Source organism: Protopterus annectens, chromosome 11.part0, assembly GCF_019279795.1.
Source record: "Protopterus annectens isolate FY-2018-M chromosome 11.part0, PAN1.0, whole genome shotgun sequence".
NCBI lineage: Eukaryota > Metazoa > Chordata > Ceratodontiformes > Protopteridae > Protopterus > Protopterus annectens.
In genome coordinates this window covers 1,220,432,718-1,220,450,695 of record NC_056745.1, presented here as the reverse complement: position 1 = coordinate 1,220,450,695, position 17,978 = coordinate 1,220,432,718, and the positions used below count along the sequence as shown (strand labels likewise).

At 35.3% G+C, this 17,978-nt stretch overlaps 1 protein-coding gene across 1 annotated transcript in view; it reads left to right on the top strand.

The window, feature by feature from the left end:
* Positions 1-9,585, top strand: part of LOC122815802 (carnitine O-palmitoyltransferase 1, muscle isoform-like) — a 490,419-nt gene extending 480,834 nt beyond the window's left edge. The window contains exon 19 of the mRNA XM_044088600.1: positions 9,154-9,585. Within this exon, the coding sequence (XP_043944535.1) occupies positions 9,154-9,258 (105 nt within the window). The 3' untranslated portion in view covers positions 9,259-9,585. The remainder of the gene's footprint in view (positions 1-9,153) is intronic.
* The last annotated feature ends 8,393 nt before the right edge of the window (positions 9,586-17,978 follow it).

Sequence of the window (17,978 nt, the reverse complement as noted above, 5' to 3'; positions counted from 1 at the left end):
TCCCCTGACAGAGGTTATCTCTACTTTTTTTTTTTTTACAAAGTGTTAGGTCATTCAGATCTTTAATAACTGTTTTATCAGAGGCAGAAACTGACTTGCTGTACGGTGGTTGAAATGCAGACTTTTTAGAAGGCAAATCATCCCTATATACCATTGTTGACTGGGAAGCAAAATAAGCATCTAAATTAAGTTTTTTACAAAAAAACGTAATATCTTAAATAGATTTGAATTCTTAAGTAACAGTATTTGGTACAAAATCTAAACTTTTATTAATCAGGCGTACTGCATTCACCCAGCTAGGACAGATTTGAAGGATGCTAGAGTGTCACTTTGTTTAACTTGCAAGGAAGGTTATTCCAGAGGAGGAGTAGTTGTTGGGTAATACAGTTGTCTCTCCAGCATGTGTTTTATGTGCTTCAAGCCTTTCCTGGTAGCTCCTAGAAATGAAGAAAAGGGGGAACTTTAAACTTCTCTTGGTAGCTCAAGGACTTTAGGACATTTATGTTCTTGGTTAGGAACCCCTAAGGCTTTTCATCTGCTTAGTATACCTAGAAAGGCACATCCTCAAAGGGGTGCTATACTCAGTAATTGGTTTAATTAGGATGCAGATAGTGGGATGATAACTTCTTTTGACCTGGGTGATATACCATTAGATGTTAGTTGTGCTAAACAAAGGATTTCCTGACTACTCCTGCTACGTGGTAGTTGAAGATCAGGGAGTCAACCTAGGCTCCAAGATCCCTAACTGCATTATCATTTTAAAGTGGGGTATGGTCTATAGTTTAAATTGAGAAAAAATAACTGTTTACCAAATGTGATAATGGTACACTTTTTTCACACTTAATTTTAGCCATTTTTATGTGCACTACATGTTTATGAGGGATAGCTCATGTTGTAATTAATAGGGATCAGATGGAGGTTTGACAATAATGCTCGGATCGCAGTCATCTGTAAACTTAGTTAACCAAAGTAAGGAGATGCTTAAAAGAAGGGATCCAAATACTGTACCCTGGGGCACACCATTAGTTGTATGCATTTAATTTTAAGGTACTTAACTTATTAATGATGGCTAGGGTATAGAATTAAATGCTTTGGCCTCATCCAAATAATATGTGTAAAAAGAATGACTGATGCCTTTGTGACCTTCTCAAAGAAATTAACTAAACTGAGTAAGAAGACTTTCCCTTTGACTAAGACAAACTGGTGTGAGTCTAGCTTGATAAAGTTTTGGATACTGTAATTTATTAGGCCAGATGCAATGCATTCCATGGCTTTGCAAATCATACTTGTCAGAACAATGGGTCTGTTTTGGCCCAGGTCCATGGGAGGGCCACCCTTGAATGGGGGGCGTCATTACTGCAGTAACTGTGATTAAATGATTTAAGGAGAGTTTCCACAAGAGCATATTTGGTACTATTCATTAGGCATCCAGGTAAATTATCATGCTCCAGGGTAGTAGATATTTGGTCTTAGATAGCACCTTCATTACTGTACATTTGTAATATTAGAAGATGTAAAGGATTCAGTTATTTGTGGAATTATGATAGTTATCTCCAGTGTAAAGTTTGGACTAAATATTTCTGCTAGTATATTTGCTATATTTACAGAGCCTGAGTTGGTGGTGACTTTTTGGTTAAGTTCAGAACACTTTTGGATGTTATTTATTAATTTCCTAATGTAACTAAAAAAAGCTGTTTTTGACTTCAGAAGCTAATTTAAGTTCATGATTTGCCTTATTAACCCAATAGTAACTTTTGGTAGCTTTCTCCATAAACCACATAATTATTTTTGCATCTGTTTGGCTTTGTTCTTGTACTTAAATTTCTCATATTGCATAATTATTTGAATAACTCTAATACCTATACAGTTAACCCATCAAAAATAATAATCAATCCCATTAAATTGCAATAGTCCTGATATCTCATATCATTGCACTATTTTTCTAGCTTTCATTATTTTTCATTTTCTTAGCTTACTCTACCTACCTAACGTCCTTAACACATGATCACTTTTATCACATTCAAAGTCCCATTTCTTCCTTACTAACCAGGGATCTATCCCTTGATAACTACTTTCAGATCACTATCTGACATTTCTAACCTATGAACAAATTCTACTCTGTATTACTTTTCTCAACCTACAAACATGTAAATATGTATTATATATTGTATATATGTTGCAGTTCAACTGTTCTTAGTTTGCTATTTAACTCTTCAAGTTGTTTACTGCACCCTTTTTGCAACTGTGTATTGTAGTTTGTTAACTTTGAATTATGTAGCTTTTACTTTGTACTATGTATTCTGAATTATGTAGTTTACACGTTGTACTATGGAGCTTTTCTCCCCGGGCCTCCACTGAAAACAGGCTCTTTGAGCCCAGTGGACCTACCCGGTCACCAAACTGGAAATAAATAAATAAATAAATTATCACAATATCTTTGTAAATTATGTATCTAAATGTCTTTACTTTCTCATTCCTACCCCCCAAGTAATACTCACTGTCTTCTATTGAAGTCAATATTATAATTTCGCCATGTATTATTCTGTAACTATGGTACTATTGTCTGCATTTCTGTTACCATTGACCCGTGTTGTTATATTCTTCCTCTATGACAACTGTAAATGCTTATTGTAATTGTTTAGTATATCATATTGCCCTTACACATCTATTACATCTCCTTAGGCCATGACTGAAAATGGTTTTATACTCAGATAGATTTTCCCGGTTAACCAACAGAATAAATTAAAAAATACATTAAGTAATTACATTTTAGTTCCTTAGTGATATTCTTTATGCAGTCATTTAATATTAGGAATTTTAGATCTGCTGTATGATTTACATTTTTTCTCTAGTTTTAGAATGTATTTAAGCTAGTGATCACCAGTTTGGTTTGCTTTGCTTTACAAATTCCCCTAATAGGGATGCACAAGTCTAGGTACATTTCCATGTGAGAATAGAACTGCATTGCATAACTATCAGCTGCATGTGTGTTAGATCTGGGGGTACTACAAGGGCATTTGTATAGCTTGTCATAGACTTTGAGGAGGTTTGTCCTTTGAAAACCTTAAATTCAGAATTAATGACTGATGGGGGTTAGAGATTTTGAAAATAGGCAAAGGGAGCAGAGTGATTATGGTCAGATTTAACCAGGGATATAGGGGTGGTTTATATAACAACTATATTAGCTAGAACCAGGTCAGAAGTACTATTATGTGCTCTAGTTGGTTTGTTAACTATTGTGAGGAATTTTTATGTATTAAGACTAAGAATATCTAGGTGTGCCCAGCTTTGGAAGAAAAGGAGTGCCAGTTTGAGTGGTAGATGAAATTTTTCATTATCAAGGTATTTTTTAATGGGTAGCTTCTCTGGTTCATTTAGGAATTGTATGTGATCATCAGGGGATATGGAGGGTATACCTTAGCAGCTATAAGGTGATAGTCTGTCTTGCTGAGGGTTCATTAGAATTCAGTTGGTTCATTTTGTAGGTCTAGAGTAATATGGTCTTGCTCTGTTAACCCTCTCTCTATAGACTTGTTGATATGCTGTATTGATTTTACCTTCAGTATAGCCTCTTTTCAAAAACCCTGTTCTCAGTTTATGCATACTATCTCTATGTAAGAAAGCGGGACAGTAACACAATAATCCAAATATTTTTCATAACATCATAAAAGGACAAGCAATGAGAGTATCTCGTCTATGCTGTCAGGAACATATTTATGAGGGTGAACTTGGTAAATTGAGAATAGTAGTAAGGGAAATGGTGAATAAGAAAAACAAAGGCTTACCCATTACTCCCATGGTTTTACCTTACACCATGGATACAAACAAATTTCAAGGTATTATACACCAGAACTGGCACATGCTTTTGGTTGATGAGGAGACCACAAATATAGTAGGCAAGTACCCACAATTTGTATTAAAAAATAAAAAGAACTTGAAACAGCAATTATGTTACCCCAGAATATCTAGGATGGAAAGGATAGGAGAGAACATACGGAAAGGTACACAGAAGTGTGGGAACTGTGCTCAATGCAAATATATAGATGAATCCCATTTTTGTAAACATCCAGAGACAGGACATCTATGGGAATTAAGGAACTCAACTGATTGTAATACTAAAAATGTTGTTTATGTAGCTCACTGTAAAGTATGCTTCCATTTTTATGTAGGAAAAACTAACTGCCACCTTAGGGAGAAAATTAGAGACCATGTATACTGCACAAGGAAAGAGCAGGATTATAGTGCCTTAGCCAAGCATACTCTGGCTAATGGTGAAGATCACATTTTTCGGTTCCAAGTCTTACAAGTGCAGAATGTATGTATTAGACAGGGAGATGTTGTTAATTCAACAGAGGACATGGAAGTGAAATGGCTCTTGAGACTGGGGGCACACAGGGGACTAGGTTTAGATGATAGTGTGCCCTTGAAGCCAGTTCTCATGTCCAGAAAATTAAAATAGCCCCATACACATTAGCTCCGTTACTTGCACTGTTAATAGTATGGTATTATGTTGTGTTGATATACTGTTGCTTTAATAACATATTTTTGTTTTTAAATGTAATTTAAGATAATTAATTGATGCACTAGTATGATTGACTGTTTGTTTTTTAAACTGAGTATTTATGTGTGCTTGGAATTTGTAATTAATGTCTGATGAAGCAGTGGTTATCACTGCGAAAGTGCTCATCTTTGTATATTGAAAGAGAAGATTTTATTTTACTTTGCTGTGGTTTAATTATTCTGGTAACCTTCCACCAAGGGCAAGTCTGTTTGGATTGACTGCATCTTTTCTCTGGGGCTGCTTTGGATGGTTTGGGTTGTGTTTTGCTACTAATACCACAGATATATTTATGGTTGCACCCCTAGTAATATGTAGCATGAAAGCATACCAGCAGTGAATCACATTTATGTGGGCTTGTATTTTTTCATGGTACTGTAATTGTGATATGTGTTTATATTCGCTGCTGGCACCTGTAAGATAGTGTGCGTCAGTGATTCAAGGTTTGTAGGCTTTTCCTTCTTCTCCACAGTAGTGTACTTGTGGAAGTGGTATATATAAGAAAGTGGCATATGGGGGGAAGTTCAGTGGCAGCTGGTGACTTCAAATCAAAGGGGGGCTGCAGGAGACATTTGAATGGGGGGGGGCAATGGAAAGAGGTGTGGCCAACTAGAAAGGGGTGGGGCTATGATGCCAGTCAAAATCAAGTATAAAAAACAAGCAGCATTCAAATCAAACCACTTTTCCTTGACGTTCTAATTATAATTTATATTCAGGTTTATAAAAGTACCAAGTAACATGCTAAAAGTAACAATTTCTGGGATGCCCCCACTTGTAAATTTTTTTTTTATCCAGAAAGGAAAGAAAAAGAAATTATGGCCATATAGTTATTCTTAAATGCATTGCAACTCCCCCACATACACGGTATAAGCCATAGCAATACTAGTTTTACACAGATTTCAACAAATAAAATGCGTAATAATATTGCAGCCACACCAGAATGGATTTATGTGGAGTCACTGAAATTACTTTCAGTGACAGGAAACAAATCTATAACCATTCACCGAAGCTAAATTCAGCAAATACTACAAAATAGTTTGCAGGGGGCAAACCCCCTGCCACTTCCATGCAGGGGGACACCACATCACCCACAACCCAGATTTAAATAAACCAACTCCAAGGTCACAAAAACAGTGGAGAAAAAAGCAAACTCTACTGTGAGTAAAAGTAGTTTCAGGGAACAGTATCCATTCCTTTACATTTGCCAAAACTTCTTTTTCAAAGTGACATGTTCCCACCAGATAAAAAAACTGTTATTTGGCAGTGATCAAACAACAGCAGAGGAAAGAAACTTAATCTACAGATCACCTCCATATAAATTAATTATGGCCACTTTACTGTGCACCTCAAATGTGTGCTTGTGGTAAAAAACAATAAAGAAAAATAAATAAACAATGACAGTTAAAGTAAAGCAATCTTAGTAATGTAATCCATCTTACTTTACACAAATGCACACTAGTACTTATACTGACTGTTTAAACTGAGCAAACAACAAGAAAGTCAGTTACTTTCAATTAACAGCTCCCAGTCCCTACCCATTAGTTATAACTAATGCTAGATGTCTATCAGGCAACTATGATAAAACAATGACACACATATATTGTATTTCAGCTTTGTTCCATGTAAACAGTAGTCACACATTATGCATTATAACATTATGTCTCAAGAAATCATTAAAAGCATATTCTATTATACTTAGTCCATTTATGAATTTAAAACAGCAAATTGAAATTACAATTATAAAAAGGATTTAAAAACAATACTTGTAACAATTAGTTTCACAGATTCTTAATTCCAGACTCATAAAATCAGTAACTCACACAATTTACATCTCCGAGGTGACACGAGATGCACTGCTTGACTGGAATATGCTCATAAGGCAGCTGTATTTAAATGCTGCTCTCTGCATGTGAGTGGATGAGTCCTCTTCCTTTGAGTAAAATAAACAAAAATAAAAACTGTGTTCCCCATGTCTGTAGAAAGATAGAGTGCACACAAAAGAATTAATAACAGCAGGTGCCACCTTATTGCCCTTAGAAGGGCATAGGGTTAGACTCAAAGAAAATATATATATTATCAGTACATGCAGAATGCAGTATGCAGAATCCTTCACAGTTCATCCACACTCCTGCCTCTCTAGTAGAACATTATGTTACAGTCTGGATGATCATATGTGACATAAGTAATAGTAGTTTTATTATTTTTCTTTATTTCCCTTTTCCTTGTGGTCACTGTCCTTCATTTCATTTATGTATTTGTTCTATTCCTATGCATTTATGTTAACACTTTCTGCATCATCTGCTACAGTTGTCCTAGGTGGTTTACATACCTCTCAATGTTAGCTCCAGAAATCTGGACAAAACCAAAAGTAATGGGGGAGATGAAGACATAAAATAGGGGCAGATTTTAATTATTGCTCTTATATGCTTAAAAACTGCTGAAATAAAAGGTTTTGGATTGGTCTGCATTTTCCTAAGGATACAAAGTTTGAAACTCCAATGTCTGTCATTATTTTGTGACTAGTTCTCAGTGGTTTGCCAGAAAAACATAGATTTTTATGAGGAACTGATCAAAAATATTCTGCAAAAACTTGGACAGTTAAAGGTATGATGACTAGTTTACCAGAAAATCAAAAACCGTATCATACCTCTCAACCTCTTAGAGTAAGAAATCTGGACAAAGCCATATATAAAAGTAGGGCAAAGGCCCAAAAATAGGGACAACTTTTAAATATTGCTCTTACAAACTTAGAAAGTTAATAGAATAACAGGTTTTGCATTATCATGATTTTTCTGAAGGGTATGAAGTCTGAAACTCAAATGTCTGTCATTATTTTCTACCTTTATAGTAATTTGCCACTAATTTGCCAGAAAACCACAATTTTATGAAAAACGGACCAAAACTATAACTATGAGGCAAAAATCTGGACATTCTGTGAAAATCTGTACAGCTGAGAAGTATGACTGTATGAGGATCAGGGATTAGGGCAAGCATATGAGAAGACAAACATCAGGATTGCTCTGCAAAATCAGGGACAAGTTACAACTACAACTTGAACTTAACTTTTTTTTTGTAATCTCGATTGGATTCACTAACATACTTTATTCAGTGCCATTTCCTTTCTTTCCTTTTCACTTTCCAAGGTAACAGCCAACAGGTCTAAGATGCACTGCACTGCTCTCTGTTTGCCCACTCTGCTGTCTGATTATCGAACTCCAGACAACAAGTACTAGCCTAGTACTATAGTCTGCTGCTGACTCCCTAACTGTTTCTCACTTTCTTTTTCCCAGCGCCAGTGCGGGAAGAGAGTGAGAAGAGAATCAACCATTCAGTACGCATCCAGCCATCCATGTCACGTACATCACTGCAGATGAGGGAGTCTAATCCCCTTCCACTTTACTGCAGTTATAAACCACATAGACTTGTACGCATCTACACTGATGCCTTCTCTTGTAAATCTGGACTGGTTTTACAGCAGTCTGGATTTACAGAAACTATTTTTTTTTTTAAACCTGGAACTTGCCGAGCATATATGCACATGCAGTTCGGGTTCCAGGACTTTAGCAGCGAGTCAGTCGGACTTGCAGGAGCTATACTAAAAGTAAAATATTTTATTTTTTAATTTAAAATGTTACACTTAGTCCTCTTTTTCTTTTTTTCACAGCTGGGGGGCTGCAGTCCTGCAATCCAATGGCACGAGCCTCCCCTGGGGAAGTCTCCTGTTTTGGTAATGTGAGGTGTGCAACCCTCCAAACGGAAGCAGAATAGCAAATTAAAGTATTACTCATGTCTTCTATAAATACCCCCAAACTAGTTTTCATTGTGCAAACTATGCTTTCTCTATCCTTGGTGCCAGACTGTGAGAATCTCTCCTTTCTTTTCTTAAAGTTAATTCATTTTACCCCATTTACTAATCAGAACAAAAAGCACATTACAAGACTCAAGGAAAATGCAACTGTTCTCTGTCTGGTCATGTAATTTAACCTCCTCTTCCCATAATCCCTCTACATACCTCGCTCTTATTCTGCTTCTCATTGTGATTCTTCCAGCATGGCGGCTCAGTTATCCACTCTGCATGTAGAGATTGTGTGTGTTTTTATTTAATCTGAATATAATGTCATGTAAATATTGTCTTTATACCTTCAAGTCAACTCTGAGCACTTTATATATATATATATATATATATATATATATATATATATATATATATATATATATATATATATCTATATATCTCTAAGGCCGGTGCGATCAGTACTCTAACCCAGTTAACAAGTTCAAAATAAAATAAGTAATGAAGCATTAAATGACATGCTACGAGAGCACTGTAGTGTTGTAGCAATTAGTTTGAGATATTTATGGTAAGGCTGACTGTGACTCATATTTGTGATGAATGTAGCATTCTGTGCAAAGAAGAAAATACCAGCGTGTGATTATGTCAGTCACGTTTTTTGAAGATCACTTGTTTGCAAGCTTGACCATACAAATGATTAACCTTTCTGTGAGAATCTACAATTAAAGCTGAGCTTTGGTTTATGTATACCTTTATGAACGTGGCTTTATTAAACACTTGTTTTCTTTTTTTATTTCTCTAGAACTCACATCGTTTTGGAAATAACCTTCGACAGGCCATGCTGGACATTCAAAAGCTCTTTGGTCTTGCCTCTGATGAGAAGAAAAATGATATCCTGCATAACTAATACATCTGCCTTTACCCTCACTTTTAGATCTAAGGGTAACAGTTTCAACAGCCCAAGAACCTTCTTGCCACATTTACAACAGCAGGACATGATTGATTTGTAAATGTGATGCCTATCACTATTACACAATGTACAGACCATTATATTGTCACTTTTATAGTTTTTGTATTTATAAATAACAATCAATATGCTGTAAAATAATTATTTTGTGAAAGTCATTTTATCTTTGCTGCCAAGGATGTAGTCATTTTCTAGAATGGTTTATATTATGTAATACTTGGTCTCTGTACTGCATATCATTAAAATAAATATAAATACTTATACACACCATTTCTAATATTTATTTTGGGAATTATTTTGCAATAAAGCAAAGATGGAACATTGATGTATAAGCTGTAGTTTTTGTGTTTCTAGAGGAGATGAGCTAAACTCTGGAATTCTTTATTTTGTCAAGAATTACCTGCTCACTGGAGCCTGTTAACATATAGAAAAGACATTGATATTTGCTATCAGCTACTACTGACATTTAATATTGGAAGATGAAATGGCTGTGGGTTCTATTCCCACATTATCTAATGCTGACACAGCAGTGCATTAGCACGCTGCCCTTCAGATGAGACATCAGACCAAGTATCCATCTGCCAGAGTTGTTGGTAGCTTAGTTGGATGTAAAGGATGCATTTATTTAATTATTTATGTATTTAACTTTGAATACCAGGTAAGTAAACTGTTCCAAAGATAGTGTTCAGCCACAACTTAGTCCAGAGGAAAGTAACAACTTTTCAAAACTACATTTACAAAGCACATTATTTTCTAAGGTGCATTTCAAACCAAAATTTAGTTTCAGGTTACATTATAACCAAAATTTACAGTACAATAAGTTGTGCTTTTACTTGAATATTTACACAAATCTCTGCATTCTGTGCAGGTATAGGTTCATAGGTTCATAGGTTGGTACTAGGCTATTGGCCCCAGGCCTATACAAGCTTAGCCATAAACAATTCCCTGGCTATTTCTTCCAACACTATTTACTTCCCTGGACCCCTGTCTATACTAGTGTTAATACAGTTTGTTAACTACTACAGTTGTGCTTTTACATGAATGTTATTTACTCAGATCAATGCATTATAAACAAGCATGCTAGTGCTAGTGCTATTTGTTTATATATTTGCAGTGACTGCATAGCTGTTTCTTTGTATCATTATGGCAGTGCATTGTAGAGTATATTGCAGTTTTAGTAGGACCACTTAGATAGCAATTCCCTAGATCTAATCTGTTTCTAGCTTTCTGTGTTTTGTCTGACAGGGTAGTTTTGTAAAAGGCTCTTTTTTATTGTTGCTGTAGTATACATAACCTTTTGTAGCTGTAGAGTGTCTTGAATTTTTAGGTTATAGTGAGAACATCTGATTTTTTAAAGCTGGCCAGTAGCTTTCATTTAATTGCTTTTCTGTCACAGTATTTAGTCAGAGATGTTATTTTGCTTGAACTGGTAACTGGTATTCAGTATGATGTCAATGATGCTTCCTCTCATGTGATATAAGAAAAAAATCTGTGTGTTTTGGTCTTGGTTGTTTGAGGGATATAAATATGTTATTGGGAATTTAGATAGATTAGTGGTAGACTATACTCAAGGCATAGAATAGAGACATTTTTGACAATTGTCATTGCTTCTTGTGTTTTAGTAAGCAGTTGGGAGATTCTATAAGACAATTTTAGTTGTTTGAAGATTATATCAATTGGCTGATGCATTGCTTGTCAAATAATTAATATCTATCATAACTGTCAGATACCTTTTTGTTCAGTTGAAGGCATGGATATTCTTTCTAGATCCTTAATGGTTAATGGCTGAGCATGTGAATTTTGTCTGAATTCCTAATAGTATGCAGCAGACTTTTGAGTATTAATAGCTAGATTGTTATGTCAGCCAGTTTCATTCCTGGGCAAATTCCTCTTGTAATCATATATTTAATGTATTGGGTATTTGAACCATGCTGTTAGTCTATATGCACGCATTACAAGTCCTTCTTAGAGTAACAGAAAGGTGATTGTTTTCATTCATTGAATTTATTTCTTATGTTACTTGTACTTTAAAATTTAAGTCAAGTGTATTGTTTATCCTTCTGTCTACCGTTATTGAGTTTGTATTTTATGAAACTGTAAATCATTTGCAATCCTGACCACAGTTATTTTACTTTGTATAAATTTGTAAATGTGCACGTGAGCCTGGCTCATGGCTGAAAAGGGTCAACAGACTAATCCTCTTGCCCAGTTATTAAATGCTAAAATAAATAAAATATGTCCTCTTGTAAACACAATATCATTTGTGTACAGTGTACAGTTGATATTTAAGACTGCAAGGTTGAATTTTGATGACTGAGATAACAGGAGATGTTGCAATAGTAGTCATTAGGGAGTCATTATGTTGTATACCCTTTCCCTGAGATAGCACTGTTAAGAAAAACTAATAACATCATTTTACCAAAGTATTTTTAGAATGATTGAGCTACTTTTTGAACAACTCTAACTTTGTCAAGCTGTTGATGTAGTAGTAGCCAGTGGTGCAAAGTTTCAAGTGCATATTTAAAACCCAAGAAAATAGCACCTTTGAGAAGCTTAGTTTTCATACTGTTAAAGCTGTGGTTAGTTAACATCTATAGTGCTATTAGGGTACTGTAGCTGGGACAGAATCCAAGTTGTTTGTCTGTGAGCATGTCATACTTCTGAATATATGATAATATTTCCCTTAAAATGACCTTTTCCAGAATTATGGTTATAGGAAAGGAGTTAAAACTGGCCAGTAGTCAGTGATTATGATGACAGTACCAACTTTGCGGAGAGGGAATATTAAGTTGTATTTAAAACTGTATGGAAAGGATTTGGCAGGGGTTGTGAATATAAGTATATCCTGTAATTGGAGGCTTATAGTATACTACCTACTTGTAGGAATTTGGAGTGTAATATATGTAAATATGGATTAATAATGGTAGGTTATTTAAACATTTTTATTTGTGGATGGTGCAGTGGTAGTGTTGTTGCCTCATAGCAAGAGGTTCTCTGGTTCGGTTCTCTGGTGGAGTGCCTTCTGTATGAAGTCTGTATGTCCTCCCTGCATTCATGTGGGTTTTCTCAGGGTACTCCAGTTTCCTCCCACATTACAAAGATATGTGTCTAGAGTGTTTCTCCCTGGGCCTTCCCTGAAAATTGGCTTTGTTACAAACCAGACTTTCCCGGTAAACAAATGTAAAATAAAAAAGTCATCACATTCTAAAGTATAACACAAACTTATTATTATACAGCATACATTTATGTTTTTTTTTAACAATTTTGATTCACGTCAACCTTACATAAATTTCTTAATTCTTGCATTCCATTAAACCTCAGTCCTCCTCCTGACAATTATTCTAAATGGGTTATTCCCAAAAATTCCATTTATTTTTATGAAGTTTTCCCCCTTCTCTTTTCTATAGCTTCTATAGCTGCATCCTGCAATTATTTTGTTTTCATTAAAATATTCATTACTTCAATTACATTTGGTTTCAATTTGATTTTTATTTATACCAGTGACATTAAACATAGTAAGCTTTTACTATAACTAAGCAATTCAGATGCTATATCCCAACTCAGTCATTTCCTTAGTTACTACCACTTGTTCTCCCAACATTTTTGTTAAAGCACTCTGTAAGGTAATTTTAAATCCTGAACTCATATTTTCCACAAAATATTCCAAATTTCCTCAATCTTCTCCATTAGGGAAAATCCTCTGAAGTTTACTTGGATATATAAATACGAATGCAAAAACTTCCAAACAAAAATTCTAAACCTTCTGGACTTTGTTGTACATTTAGGAGCTTTACAGATTTCTTTACACTCTTATTTTATTTCCCTGTTTTCCCAATTGATTTTTTTATCATGCAATATTTTATATATTCTAATCTTCCCTTTTTAACAGCATCTTCATTTATAGACTGAACCAAGAACTCTGTCAAAGGTGTTCTTTCACTTCATATTCTTCTGTCCATTTGCCTTTGCTTATACAATGCTATCAATCCCCGATAGAGAAGGCAGCTTCTTACCTACAGTTCAAATTCCTGCTTAGCCTAATCCAAATCTATTACACTTCATTCTGAAATTATTTGCATCCCATACTTTGGATCATTTGCTAATTTCCTCCTGCAAATTATATCCTTCTCTGGCCAATTATCTATAGTCTACTTGCATATATCCCTATTGGCAACATTTTATTTTTTCATTTCCATGTTGGCTTAATTTTTAGAATACTTTCTGCTACTTTATGAATATAATATTATGTCTGGTTGTTACTATGCTTCTAAAGGACTTGCATCCAAACTCCGGGTCTGTTTTTTCTCCTCAAACTCCTACTCCCTCCAGTTTCTTTATTATCCTTTTCCTCTTTGATTTATAACCTTCTGTTTGAGTTATGTATGTAAGTCTCTAAACTGTAGCTTTAAAGCATTTTTTCAAGTCAGATAACGACAAACTAGTTTGCTCAATGGGGAGAATGAGTTTATACCAGTTAACTCCTGCCCTGTTCCTCATTTAACTGAATTTCATCAAGTCTTTATTAATTGTCATCTATACCTTGGTGTCTGATTGATATAAAGTGCACTGACTTGTATATAATACTAATGGGACTAAAAATATTTCACTGATTGTATCTTGCTATCTATATTTATAATCCAGAGCTATACGTTCCTTGCATTTTATAGAATATTCTGTTTAGTTTTTCACATATCCTTTGTTGTCATAACAGAATAATTTTTAATCCATACACTTAAATACTTCTCCTTATAATGTTCCCATAATAATGGGTATTTCTGAATCATATAATGCATGGGTTTTATCATTTATGATGTATACCCAAAAGATCTGAAACTGTCTCAAAATGTTCCTCAACACTAAAATGCCATTTTCCTGGATTTATCAAGTACAAAATGTCATCACCTGCGGATAAGCCTATCTTTGCCTGATTACCACACCGGTTACCATGAATTTGTAAAATTCTTATTTTCTTTACTAACAGCTCCAAATATAATGCAAATAATAGAGGAAAAATACTTCCTTGTCAGGCTGCTTTAGTCAGATATAGCTTGTCAGAGAGGAGCCCGTCTACCTTAATTCTTGCCTCTGACCCTTCTTATATCCTCCGTATTAATCCTTGCATTCTGTCAAGGAACACAAATGTCACCATTGACCCTAGTCATAAAATCCTAGCAGATCCAATCAAATGCTTTCTGTTTATCAAGACTCCCAAGCACTAGTAGTGTGTGTATGTGTTTTACAATTCCTTAAATTCCTCTTCTTTAAAGGAGTACCACAACCATAGACTCAACAAACATGCTTATTTCATCGTGGTTTGGTATTTCCTACATTTTAACACTACTCTGGGACTATTTACAAGTTTTTAAATATTTTATGCTTAATTTCTGAGTCTGATCACACTGGGTCTGGCATCTTGAAATAATTCTGATGATTTAGTCTGCCTCTAGGTATCCCACAATGCAGTGCTTGTCTGTAAAAAATTACATCACACAGGCTTTTTTCTTCCTAAAGCTCTTGTCATTACATTGATTTTATATGCATACACTGCTGTCTTTCAGTCAGTTAGTTTTAAGTAACATTCCATGCCATTCAATGACTACTTAAAACACAAACAGTGCAAATGCCACATAACAGACTTTCAAAGTGCTTTCTACTGCTGCTTCTTTTTAGAATGGCTATACTGTAGTCTTTTATGAAGCCCTAATTGTACTGCTTTGACTCATCTGCCATCCCCCTTCACACCTAACTTCCCTAGTTGTCAAAGTACTAAGGGTAATTTAAGCTGTTACCTGAAGTGAAAAAAGAACACAATCTGCCAGGTAAAGCACTCTTATTCAAAAGTCAGAATCATGTACAAAAAGAAAATAAAGAGTGCACCATCAGCTGAAATACGAACTTGTCAGCAAATAACTCCAATTAGCAGTCTAATAAGAAAGGTTTCGTTTATTCCAAGAAAACAGGAGCTGCAGCAAGTCATAAAAGTTAGCGCGTTGACACCCAACGCTTCTTCAGACATAAAAAACCAAGTAACTCTAACTTCTTTTAAGCACATGCTCACATGATGTCATAATTAAATTAATTTAAAGAGACAAGCATTAATAGAAAAAGGTTACTATTTAAAACCTTATGTTATTGGCACCATGTGCTGAAAACATTACAAACATTAAAAACATTAAAAACATTTTAGATGAAAACATAAAAAATGTGATAAAATATCACTAATGATTTGAAATATATAAATACTAATGGTTTAAAGGTCTGGAAGCTAAGAAAGGCTTAATGGAAAGTCTTTCGTTAAGCCCAAACCTATTTGCCTGTAATTTCACAATCCACTTACCCTCTTGCTCTTCTACTCTATTTTTGACATTACCTAGCCTATTGCCTATCCTCACCAACTCAAGAACATGAAACTTGAAGGTATGGTTATCACCAGCCTCAGCAACATGCCTAGCTAATGCATTCAATGCATTACTCCTAGATATTGCATATATATGTTCTCTGATCCGTTCTCTCAGGGATCTGGTGGTCATGCCCACATAAAACATCCTACAGGTCTGGCACTCAGCCAAATAAACCAAATTCCTTGACTTACAAGTTGCACAATGTTTGAAATCATAGCTTCTTTGTGTGGCAGGATGTAAGAACACATGGGTGTTGGCTATATATCTGCACTGATTGCAAGATAAACAAGCAAAGGTGCCAAACTTTGAATGTGTATTGTCATTAGTAGGGACTCTATCATAACAAAGTAGCCTATTCAATGACATCATATTCTTATAAGCTATTCTAGGTTTGTCATCTACTAGAGATCTAATTTTCTCATCGATCATAAGAAGGTTCCAATGTTTATGAAAAATGTCCATAACATATTTGTTCTTATTAGTATAGGGAATGGTAATCCTATTGGTCCGAAACCTAGGTGTACATCGGGTGGATGTATAGGGGATGTCGTGTTTTTTGATGGTGGGCATCGCTACATTGTCCCTTCTCAGATCTCCTTCAGAAACAGCTGTAAATACAGAGTTCCTATTGTATCCCCTTGTTATAAAGTTGTCTGATAGATCTTTCATGTGTCGTTGAAAAGCAGTGTCAGTGGAAGTTAATCTAGAAACTCTGGTGACTTGATTCTGAACAATGTTCCTATATATATGCTGGGGATGCATGCTGTTTCTGTGAAGGAGATTATTCCTCCAACAACTCTTCCTGAACAGTTCTGTTTCAAAACCATAACTGGTTCTAACTATATTCACATCTAGGAACTCTATATGTTCAAGAGAGTAAGTAGAATCAAAACTCAAAAAATCAGTTGTTCCATTGAGATAATGTACAAATTCTAGGAGATGTTCAGTTGTTCCTCCCCACAATAAAATGACATCGTCCACAAATCTGTTATAAAATAATAGTGAGTCAAGGAAAACAGAGTTCTGATTAAACACAAATAGCTGTTCCCATCGTGCCAACACCAAATTGGCGTAAGCGTTGGCACAAGGAGTGCCCATCGCTACGCCTTTGGTTTGTAGATAATATGAACTCCCATAACATAACACATTATTTTCAAGAACAATCTCAAGTAGTGATGCACATCTATCAACCATAAGCGTTGTCAAGCCACTATCCATCAAGAAATCTCTCAAGTATTCCAAGCCTATACTATTGGGTATTGAGGTAAAAAGAGACTTGACATCCAATGTTACTAATATGCACATATGATCGATAGGAAAAGACTGTGTGAATGTCGCTAAGTTCTCTAAAAAATTTGTAGTGTCCTTTAAAATATGTTTAGTATTCAGGACTACTGGTTTCAATATTTTGTCCAAATAAATCGACAACGGCTCTGTCAGCCAACCCCTGCTGGATACTATTGGTCGCAAGGGTGGGTCAGTAACGTTTTTGTGTATTTTGGGGAGGCCTCTGAAAGATGGTACTAGGGGCTTCTCAACTATAAAATACTCATATAAACCATTGTCAATGACACTAGTCAATAGTAAATCATATAACATAGCATGAACATTTTTGATAGTATTGTTTAAACCATGTGTAGTAATAGGTGAATAGGTGTCAGTATCAGATAACATTGCTATCATTTTGTCACTATAGGTGGTGTTGTCCATGACAACGACAGCTCCACCCTTATCCGCTTGTCTAATGACAATTCTATCATTCCTTCTTAAATCCTCTAAGGCACCTCTCTCTTGTTTAGTTAAATTCATAAAACGAGGTTTAGCTTGACAATCATTATACAGCTTGAATAAATCATCCTCTACCGCTTGCTCAAAGGCCTCTAACAGCGGATGCGAAGGAGGAATGAAAGTGGAAGGCTTCTTAAAAACGGTCTGTTTATGCATTGCTTCATCCTTATTACCATATAACAATTTAAGCGCTAGATTACTGGTAAACATTTTAACATCCACGATGATGTCAGTGACATCATTGCCATGAGAGGGAATAAATCCTAAACCCTTGTTAACTGAAGTGATTGACAGCTCACAGCAGGAGACTTGACTCATGTACTGTCTCCTTGTTCTAACCTTTACTTTCTGTATGGGTAGGGAAAGGATCAGGGAGCTGTGGCATCACAGCATGGATGGGTTTTTAGGACAGTTGTGGTGATGTCAGTTTGGGGAGGGAATTGGCCAGAAAACTACCTGTATTCAGTGACC